The 10,397-nt window shown below is 38.9% G+C and overlaps 2 protein-coding genes across 2 annotated transcripts; one reads left to right on the forward strand and one right to left on the reverse strand.

The window, feature by feature from the left end:
• stk3 (serine/threonine kinase 3 (STE20 homolog, yeast)) lies at nt 1-7,998 on the reverse strand. The gene is made up of 11 exons (XM_084919615.1): nt 7,817-7,998; nt 5,381-5,461; nt 5,126-5,254; nt 4,572-4,686; nt 4,092-4,256; nt 3,781-3,948; nt 3,547-3,684; nt 3,147-3,272; nt 2,869-3,070; nt 2,575-2,765; nt 1-2,446 (listed from the first exon to the last, which is right to left on the reverse strand). The coding sequence occupies exons 1-11, from the start codon at nt 7,837-7,839 to the stop codon at nt 2,288-2,290; spliced, it is 1,497 nt and encodes a 498-aa protein (XP_084775741.1). The 5' UTR covers nt 7,840-7,998; the 3' UTR covers nt 1-2,287.
• A 185-nt stretch (nt 7,999-8,183) lies between these two features.
• On the forward strand, nt 8,184-10,299 carry polr2k (RNA polymerase II, I and III subunit K). The gene is made up of 4 exons (XM_084919616.1): nt 8,184-8,293; nt 8,494-8,562; nt 9,831-9,923; nt 10,101-10,299. Exons 2-4 carry the CDS (start codon nt 8,502-8,504, stop codon nt 10,121-10,123), a joined length of 177 nt encoding a protein of 58 aa, XP_084775742.1. The 5' UTR covers nt 8,184-8,293; nt 8,494-8,501; the 3' UTR covers nt 10,124-10,299.
• The last annotated feature ends 98 nt before the right edge of the window (nt 10,300-10,397 follow it).

A 10,397-nucleotide genomic window follows, 5' to 3' on the forward strand; every position in this document is an offset into this window, starting at 1 on the left:
TTAACTATAAGTGACTTTTATTACTTTTTCAACATTTTTGAAACTTTATTAAAGTATTACAAACAGAACATAATAAATTAAATTCTTACATTCCACTCTACACCCTTCAATCTTTACATAAACCGAATAAGTGAAGTAAATGAAGACAAAAATCATAATGATATAGCAAAAGGTGGCTTTAGGTAACTGTACATATTACAGCCAGTTCTAAAGAAACAAAACAAAATCATAAAAAACCCCAAACAAACTATTGGACTTTTCAGTGTTCAATAGTTTTTAATAAAAGCAAAATTAAAGGAAGCCCACATTTTCTTCTTAAACATTACTCTTTCCTTATACAACAGCGTTCTACTACAGAGCAAAATTAAGTATAAACATGCATAGTCCAACCACATTTACATGACCAAGGGCCAAAATATTAACAGCCAAATCAGCCACAATATTTAAACCAGTGTCACGAAAAGAAAAGAAAGAGCGGTTAATAAATAAAGTGAATGCTTGTGTGAACTGCAGGCTTAATTCATGAAGGGTTTCCATCTGCTTCACCTACAAAACACATTCATATGTAACAGCAACCAGCAGATTCACTGCACGTTTTTAACATTAAGACAGGATGAATTCATTCATTCACAGGGTCATTATTAGCGCTTAAAAAGTAACACATACTTTAGCAGAAGAGCTGAATTAGAGCCAGAAGCCAGATACATAGACAAAAACAAAAAAATGTAGTAACCATTCAACAAGCTTGATGATTTTTGGGAGTAAAAACCTACAAATTCTTTCCTTCTTTTCATTTTTTGATTAAATTCCTTTGAATTTGGTTACTAAAGTGGTCCAACAAGCATATGCAGCGTGTGGGAAATTTCACAGCTGACTTCATTTATGATAAGAAAGGAAAACATTCCTCACTTATTAAAAATACAGGGGAAAAAAGCCTTCATGTTCACATAAAAGAAGCCAAAGCTTGTGTCCCAAAACCCACAAAGCACATTTTTTGTCTTTTTCTCCCCTTCAAATATCAGGAAACAGAAAGCACTCTCACTGATAGCTGAAAAAAGCTGCAGGGAACAAAAAGGAAAAAAAAGAAAAAGAAAACTTGATCCAATGGAGGAAAAATTATCATCTAAAAATAAAAAGAACAAGTAGAAATCACGTGTCTGGCTGATGTAGCGGCTCTGGTTTTAAGTACAACCGTTACGTCTTTCGAGTCTTTTTTTCTCAACCTGATGTGTTTTTCCTGAAGTGGAAAACAGCAATTAAACCATTTATGCAATAATTCAGGGTCTGGCCTCGTCACTCAGCTCTCTTAATGCTGCCTCAAGTCAATCAGTCAAAGTGGAACAATCAAAAGAAATCAAAGTTATCTAAACTTAAACATTTAAAGAATGCTGTGCAGTGTTTAGGAATGACTTTCACCTTTTCCCCCTATTTGGAAATTACGTTTGTTTAACGTTTCAGGGTGTTGAGGATGAAGAGCAGTGAGGGAGTGTCGTGTGTGTTTACGAGGCACTAAAAGATGCTTCAGATCTGCCACTATAGACTGTGCACTGGGTGTATAAGGAAACCCAGAACGTCATACCTGAAAAACACCTAATTTAAATAAAAGATAATGCAGACTAAAGAGAAGCTGGTCCACAAAATAGCTGAAAACATGCGCAATCCGTTCTTCGACATCCACTGGATTTTTCTAAGCTTTCAATAGTCTCTCGTCCAACTCTTCTCCAGCTGAGGAAACAAACGTGACCATCCAAAGACTCGGTGGTTTTACTACATTGCTTATGTTGAAAAATCAGGTTTCAAATATTTTAAGGCAACTTCATCATCAACATCACCTCGATTGTCTTTGGTCATGGATGAACCTCCACAGCTTTTGTCGCAGGTATTTCCAAACTAGGCTCTATGTTTTATTTACAGTGAAGGTAAAAAGTCTCGGGGAGGTGGGGGGTGGGGGTAATGCCATTGACCTCGCGCGCTGCTCCTGCTGAAGAAAAGGCTTTTTTTTGCTGATTAAAGAGGAAATTCTTTGTGTGACTCTCAGATGTGTTACAGCCACAGCTTGGTTCTCCTTTTTCTTTTTTTGGCAGGGTGTGGATTCCCAGAACCAAACAGACATCACCCAGGAAAGGAAGCATCTTACTTCATTTAGAGGTCAGCTAACAGGCGGCCAGAACAGCAGAGGGCATCCAATGAGATTGTTTTGGTTCCCCCGAAATCACTGGACAGAATTTGTTGTTTACCGTGGCTTAGGGAAATCCAGATTAGAGGAGGTCAGGGTCAGAAGGGGCATTTAGAAGTTCTGTTGTCGTCTCTTCTTGGCATCCATTGCATCCAGGATGGGCTGCCTTTTGGCAGTGTAGCGCTGCCTGAGCTCCTCAATCTCCCGCTCCATCATGGGATCCAAGGCAGTCAGGCGTAACTGCAGCTCCTCAAAGTCCAGGTTCTTCAACTGAGAGGCAACACAGACAAACAACAGACGGAAAAAATGAGTCACAACACTCAGAGCTGCTTCTGTTTTGCTGCTGTAAACATTTCCACAATGAATAACACTACAACAGAGTCACGGATGACACTCACAAAGTCAAAGTCTCCGTCCTGAGGCACCTTCCAGTTGTCAGGGAAGACGTTTTTGGACTGGATATGGTAGCCTTGCTGCTCCTGTGCCTGGTTGTGGTTGTAGCTCTCCTGCTGCTGGGCCGCCTTGTTGTCCTGCTTGTCGAAGTAATCCATGAAGGAAGGACGAATCGGCTGCTGGGGGGTGGCATGTCCTGTGGAGGAGGAAATGGGTTAAACTCGAAGGTAACAAAATTAACTTTCTGGACAGAATATTTTGGAGACCGTCTCATTCAGGCAGACATCATATCCGCTCACTTCTCATCGATCCCTGGTCTTCCTCCTCGTCTTCATCGTCACTGTTGATGACCATAGTGCCAAGGTCTGACTCAAGCATAGTGCTGCCGTGCTCAATCATTGTCTGCGCCCCGTCGCTCATAGTGCTGGTGGCGCGCATGGTTCCGGCGCCCTCTGAGCCCGACTTAACCATAGTGTGAGAATCCACCTCTGTCTCTTCCTCCTGGATGGAATAAAGAACAGAGTTAAGACATGCAGCATTACATCTGAGGTTTCTGTGAATAAATCAGCACACGCACTGAGTTGTCATCCTCCTCTTCCAGCTCTCTCTGCTGCTCCTGCTGCCTCTTGGCTTTCATCTCCATGGCTTCAGTTATCAGGTCTCTCAGGATCGTAACTGGCTTGGCCTGGCTGATGAATGGATGCTGGAGATTCACAAGACCAAAAAGATAAAAGTTATATGAACTATATTTTACATGCAAATGTATTTCCATACGAGTATATCCACCCAGCATCATGTGTTACACCCTCTGATGTTTCTATGTGCCTGAGGCGGCATTAAATTTTCCATATTTACAAATCTCCGGGGTATCTGGGGAAGACTATTTGCTCTCTAAGAGCAACTTAGTGTCCTTCCCTGTTCAAATAACATAATAATAGTAGTAATCCATGTATGTGGTGGCGAGGTCATCTTCTTACCTGTAGCAGCTGTGTGGCCGTCGCTCTCTGCTCCGGGTTCTTCACTAAACACTTCTTGACAAAGTCTGTAAACTCGTCTGACCAGAGCTCCGGCTTCCTGAATGTTGGAGGAGGGTTGGTCGGGATCATAAAGATTGCCTGCAGGAACACGATAACAGGATTAGGGTGGATTAAAAAAAGAGGATAAATGTTTTTCACAACACATTTAAAACAAGAAGAAATGTTTCCACTCACTCTCATTGGATGAATGTCTGCATAAGGAGGTTTACCCTCTGCCATCTCTATGGATGTGATGCCCAGGGACCAGATGTCAGCTACACAGTTGTAGCCGATCTCCTGAATTACCTCGGGTGCCATCCAGAATGGAGTACCGATCACAGTGTTTCTCTTTGCCATGGTGTCCTACAGAGTGGGAATATATATTACCCCAGACTTTTAGAGCATGACAGGACCAAGCAAAAACTCCTCAGAAGCAAATTACAAACAGCATCATGCTGGCAGACATTACTTCATCTTATCACTACTGACATATGTTGCAATTTTACCGTCAGCTGTCCAGCAACTCCAAAGTCTGCCAGTTTGGCGTGTCCCTCTGTGTTAAGAAGGATGTTTCCTGCTTTGATGTCCCGATGGATCTTCCTCATGAAGTGAAGATACTCGAGTCCCTTCAGCGTCGACTTAAGGATGGTTGCGATCTCATCTTCTGTCAGCTGAGAGATTGAAGAGTAAAAACCAAACATGAACAAACAGACCATTAACTGCTGCACTTGTCTGTAGTTTTTTTTAATCATTAGTTCGCTGAGTTCAGTTAAAGACAAGGTCAACCTGGAGATCTTTTCACTTTTAAGTCGCAATAAATACTGCACTTTGAATTGAAACTTTATCAAAAAATATTTTCTTCCTGACACAAAAAATAGTGAATTAAAGCCACCATTGCAGTCGTTACTGACAACAGGTCAAAGGCACTTTTAAATAAAGTTTTAGCGCAGTTGCACACGTCGCTGCGGCTCAGCATAGACACCCACCGTCTTGTTGCGCAGTCTGATGATGTCAGAGACAGAGCCAGCGCCGCAGTACTCCATCACAATCCACAGGTCTGTGTTCTTGAAGTAGCTGCCATAGTATTTCACCACATAGGGGCTGGGGAGGAAACGCAACATGGAGTGGTTATCAAAGGAGAAGATACAGAGCAGAAGTGAGAAAAAAAATCTCATGGATCCAGACACGAGAGAGCTACATGGGCTATGATGATGATGTCATACTTCCTCCTTTATTATCTCTGTAAAATGTCTTTTGAGGCTTTTCCTGGCTCAGAATGTACCTTTGAGAGAAGGCTGGCTAAGTGCAACTGGTCTGCGTACAGTTAACACTAACAGGCTCTTATCTAATTAAACAGAACAACTGTGCAATTCCCTGTTATTTAGGGCAGATGATAAGCAAAAATGTATTCTGACTCTGCAAATAAACAATGATTTTCTCTCAAACCTCTTTACTGGATGCCACATTTTTCATATTGAGGAAAAACCTTGCTTTCAAGGGCAAAAATGGGCGTATGGTATGAGACATACTGCTGTCCCACCTGTCACACTGCTGCATGATGGAGATCTCTTTGATGATTTCCTGCAGATCTGACTCCACAGGCACCTGCTTGATTGCCACCACCTGGCCGGACTCCTTATGAATGGCTTTAAACACGCTGCCATAGGAACTAAAAACACACACAAAGCTTAAAGTCACATGTATGGCTGCAGTGCTTTATTACAACTGACAGCACTTAAAAAAACGATTTATTACGCAATGGTCAGCTGTAAAAATGGAAGTTAAGACTTCTTACCCTTCACCGAGTTTCTCGAGAACATCAAACACTTCCTCTGGCTGTTTCGTCAAACTATCTTCACTCAGCTTTTTCAGCTTACTGTAAAAAGGGAATAAGACAGCAATATAAAAGTGAAAGCAATGATAAGTGGAAAAGGCAAATCTAAACATTACAAAACAGGAGACACGGCATCGTTTCAGCATCTGTAAATAAATGAACGGCTGTGGGTGATTTTTAGTCTGGACATAAATGTCAAACACACTGAGACTGCAACCTGTTATTATTTCTGTTTGTTGTCATTTAAAGATATTTTTAGGCTTGTGTATCGGTGCTTTCAAACACCACAATATGAGGTAATACTTCTTCACAGATAAAAAAAAATCAGCACCGCAGCCAAACAACAGGAATAAGTCATTATTAGTTAAGTTCAAAGTGATCGACAAAAAAAGTTATTGTGAAAGTGAAAACACAACCCAGCATGCGCTGTTCACTATTTTCTGACTTGATCAAAAATATTATCACGTGCAATACGAGACTAAAGGAGGTTGTTTCCCCCTGAGCAACGCTAAGTGACGCAAGCTTCAATAAGGTTCCTCAGTCTGGCTCTAGTGAATAAATCAAACACAATGAATCAATGATTCAGTCATTTAAAAATGATCCTACATGAGCTCTGACTAAGACAACAAACAGATTGTGTGTTTTTTTCCTTTATAAGGGTATTTCTATACTACCTCTTAGAAAAGTTTGCACTATTTGAAGCTGGAAAGGCCCTCACATCCTGCTGTTCCTGTTAATTTCCACTAAGCAGAACAGAAACGTTCAAGTATTGTGTCCTCAAAGTCGTTCAGAGAAGCCTTTTACTGAATGTGAGAAGAGCTGAAAACATTGCCGTTTTTTCTTGAATCCAAAATAAAAAAACTTATTCAGTCTGAATTTCACATAGTGTTTTATAACTGAATGGTTTTGGTAATTTATTTCAATACCTATTATTATATTTATTATAATGATTATTATTATCATCATCATCATCACTTATTTTGCTCAAATATTTATTTTTGTAGACTCATTCTTTAATTTCATTGTACATTTATGAATGTTATAATAAACTTTTAAGCAATATTTACTTTATATTTGTATTGTCTTTATATTACGCACACTTAATTTTATTTTTGTCAATGATTTCCAAAGCAGTTCTAATTTCTTTTGATTTTGTTATCATTCATTTAAAAAAATATTTTACTATTCTATTATAATCATGTTATTTAAGGTAAAATGTTTTTATTGCTAGTTAGTATCTCTGATTATGTTAACTACACACACACATAGCTTAAATAGGAAATCTTTCCTACCAAACTCTGTCAACCTAAATGTTTAATAATATTACTTTATTATTATTATTATTATTCATCCTTTATAGTGTTGTAACAAAAGGGTTGCTCATGGAATGGAATAAATAAATATTTCTCATCTGCACATCTGAACATGTGTGATCTCATAATTTAAAAATAGTACAGCAATCATACAAAGACTTCAGATCTGTCGCCTTGTGGTTAAAAAGCTATTCAGTAAAATTAACTTGCGTTGTCTTTTTTTGAGCCTGTGAACTCATGAACCACCACAGCACAGAAACCAACTAAGTAATCAGTAACGTGTAATACTGGTTTGTCTTCAGGAATCGTGCCAAAAAATACCGTGTTCGGCATTTAAACAGTTCTAAATGATGGCCTGTGATCTATCAAGCATATATCTCTTATAAATGATTTCAAGTCACTCTGAGCAAGCAGTAGAAGCTGCAATCAGTATTTGGCAAAGTGACTTTTATATATTTTTTATTTATTTGGACAAAAAGTCTTACTGACATTCAAAATGTATTTTTTTCAATAGAAATCACGCAAAGAGGCAAGCCAAAACATGGAGGACCTTTAACTTTTACAAGGACATTTTACGTGTCCAAGAAAGTCAATAACAATAACGCAGACTCATAAAGAGAGATCACCTCTTTACTATATATATGTCTAACCCCTTCATAAAGCCTAATAACTAAAGCCTGTTTACAAATCCAAGCAACAATATTAGACATAAAAAGACACAGTAATTCAATTTTTGCAGGACACTCGGGAAGCTAGAGGCTGATTCAGTGCGATCATTCATGCGATTGAATGATATTTCAAGTGCAAATCTAACCACTGAACAAAACACTCTTACAGAGACTTGGGAACACAAAACGACCACATCATTAGCCAAATCTATTAGAAACTCAATTGAGGGCTCAGGAAAGAGCGTCTCTGTGTGAGGAACGATCTGTACATTCGTGAACAGAACTGAAAGTTTGAGAGAAGACTGGCAACGATAAGTTAGCTTAGCATCAGCTAGCTCGGCGACATCCACCGAGCGTTAGCTGTTCGGCTAGCTCGTTAATAATAGCATTTTTAGCGTAGTCAAATTAACACAAACCTTTTGGGCGCAGACGTCTCCATGATGTACGACTTCAAAACTAAAAAGAAAACACACTAATAGGGACTCGTGGCACTTTTGGGACCAGCAGTCAGGACGAGAACATTGTCGACTGAATCGTTGTTGTCAAAAACTAAAGCAGCGCCAGCTGAGGGATCGTCAGATGACGGTGTTACGGCCTCAACGCAGCGCCCCCTGCTGGAGCGGAGTACAAACAAAACGGCTTAAAATACTCTCCTTAGAAACATTGAATAATTTGTATCAATTAAACAACTGAAACTTGTGAATAAAATGTTACTGATAATAGAGCTGTCCACAAAAATACAATTGCTTTCTCTGGTCTCATTCAAAGACATCGTCCGACCAATCACAAGCGACTTTGCTGTGAGGTGCACGACTGTTCTACGCATGTGCAGGCAGGAGCCTTGTGGAGTATGAAAAGAGAGGTAAACAGCTAACAGCTAACGTGTTTAAACGGTGAGAAACCTTGTTATTATCTTTCCATCCTGTGTACTCCATATCTATTAGGTTTATGCAGCGTTTTTAGATACTTTAAAGATATTTGTTGTTTGCTCTAAATACCGGTTGGGTTGTTTTAGTCTGTTTCGGGCAGTACCATGCTGTTTCTGTTAGCATGTTGTTAACAGTTATCTCTCTGTCTCTATTTTTTTGTTAAGAATCAGAAATGGATACGCAGAAAGATCTACAGCCGCCCAAGCAGCAGCCTATGATCTACATATGTGGAGGTATGTTACAACTTTTACTTTAATAATACAGCCGCTGGTAATGCAAACAGTACGATTTTACCTGCTCTAATGCAAACCTTTCATCACTGCCATCACGGCTGCTTCTCTGGATGTTTTTCTTACATTACACCGCAGAGACCTTACATATTGTTCATAATGTGTTCCTTCATAGTAATAATTCTCTCATAATAAGTTAACAAATAATAAACTACAGCTCAATTTAGAGTGTATAACTAGCCTCTCCGACATTAATAAATTAAGGATTAATCCGTAGTTAATGCTTCAGAGATCGCTAAGAGTGTATTTTTTCAGGTATTACAACACTAGTTTTTAGAGAAAACCGTCTAACACACTATATCATGTCCTGTTTTACCTAACACATGAAAATGTACATTATAGAAAATTCGCATAACTACCGTCTGTAATTATAAATATGAGTTCAGTATTGGTACTAATTAACACTTGGAGCACAAAACTTGCCTATTGTAAACCGGTCTGTGCATTCAAAGCTGTGATACCTGGCATGTGTGGGATTTCCATTCACTGAAATTACATCTCAGGTGCCTTTATAGCCTCATGACCCCTACTCCTTTTCTAATCTCTGTTTTAATCATAGTTAGCTTGAAATAAGTTGATTGTATTGTTCTGTATGTATGTATGATGATTTTTTTTTTTTTTTTTTTTACCTTGTGGGTATTTGTGCTTCCAGGTGCAAAACACAAGTACTAACTGAGAATTACATGATGTTCTTGTGTTTGAATAGTGTCTTTACTACTTAATCCACCTTGGTGGAGACCTCTGGACGACGTAACATACACATTAGGCTCACTAGATGTTTACAGTGGGAAATGTTAAACCTCCTTTACAGTCTGATACAATGTTACTATTTTGGAACCAATAACAATTATTTCACCGTGATTACGTAATGTTGGTCATCTTGCATCTGGAAAAAGAACCACCCTGATTTTAGTTCTAATAAGTTTTGTGGCAAGGTGTAACAATCAGTAACAATCTGAATGAACTGAAATGAATACACCTTACACATTATGGACTAAAATGTTGGGCCACACCTCTTTGAATTCAGAGGCATGCACTAAGTGAATAAAAGTGAATACCAACACTCTGCTGACTCAGTAGCTGCAGAGGTCCAAACCTTCTCTGTCATTGACATCAGAAGAAAAACTATGTGAGGGGGTGTTGCCTGCTGCTCTGCTCTGCTCAAACTGAACTTGACCACATAACACCATGTTTTCTCTCGTCACTTGCAGAATGTCACACCGAGAACGAAATCAAAGCCCGCGATCCAATCAGATGCAGAGAGTGTGGCTACAGGATCATGTACAAGAAGAGAACAAAGAGATGTATCCTTTTGACTTTGTGTGCATGAAGACAACTTGTGAAAACATTAAAAATGACCAGTTGACTTGTTTATTTCAGATGTGAGTCTTTTTGCTAAAGAGTGTTCAGATATTTTGATTTTGATTGATATTTTATGAATTGGTTGCTACGTTTGCTTTTCCTTGACTCTCTGATTTCAGTGGTTGTATTCGATGCCCGATGAAGAAGAGGAGAGGAGCAGTTTTGACTGTTTACTGTTTGTAGTGTGGGATCATGTAAATAAATAGACCTGGCTTCAGATTTGTGAACTACTCATTTTATTCTCGGTCTAAACAATGCATTTGCTTGTCAAAAATGTATGAAAGTTTGTTTTGGTTTATTAAATAATAACTATTTTAACTGGTCGTGACTGTTTTTTCCAGTTTTTCTAACTGATGAGCTGATTTAATTAGTAGCATCTCCATGACGACAGGAAAATTTGTGTTTCAGCTCTTGTA

Source organism: Perissodus microlepis, chromosome 22 (genome assembly GCF_051167445.1).
Source record: "Perissodus microlepis isolate ML-2025 ecotype Zambia chromosome 22, ASM5116744v1, whole genome shotgun sequence".
Lineage (NCBI taxonomy): Eukaryota > Metazoa > Chordata > Actinopteri > Cichliformes > Cichlidae > Perissodus > Perissodus microlepis.

Excerpts from the sequence above, each read along its gene's own strand:
- polr2k (XM_084919616.1), top strand. The coding sequence starts at position 8,502 with ATGGATACGCAGAAAGATCTACAGCCGCCCAAGCAGCAGCCTATGATC. Across the intron at positions 8,563-9,830 it reads TATGATCTACATATGTGGAG|AATGTCACACCGAGAACGAA; the intron begins GTATGTTACAAC and ends CGTCACTTGCAG. Across the intron at positions 9,924-10,100 it reads CAAGAAGAGAACAAAGAGAT|TGGTTGTATTCGATGCCCGA; the intron begins GTATCCTTTTGA and ends CTCTGATTTCAG.
- stk3 (XM_084919615.1), bottom strand. The coding sequence starts at position 7,839 with ATGGAGACGTCTGCGCCCAAAAG. Across the intron at positions 3,071-3,146 it reads AAGAGGAGGATGACAACTCA|GAGGAAGAGACAGAGGTGGA; the intron begins GTGCGTGTGCTG and ends TATTCCATCCAG. Across the intron at positions 2,447-2,574 it reads AGGACGGAGACTTTGACTTT|TTGAAGAACCTGGACTTTGA; the intron begins GTGAGTGTCATC and ends GTTGCCTCTCAG.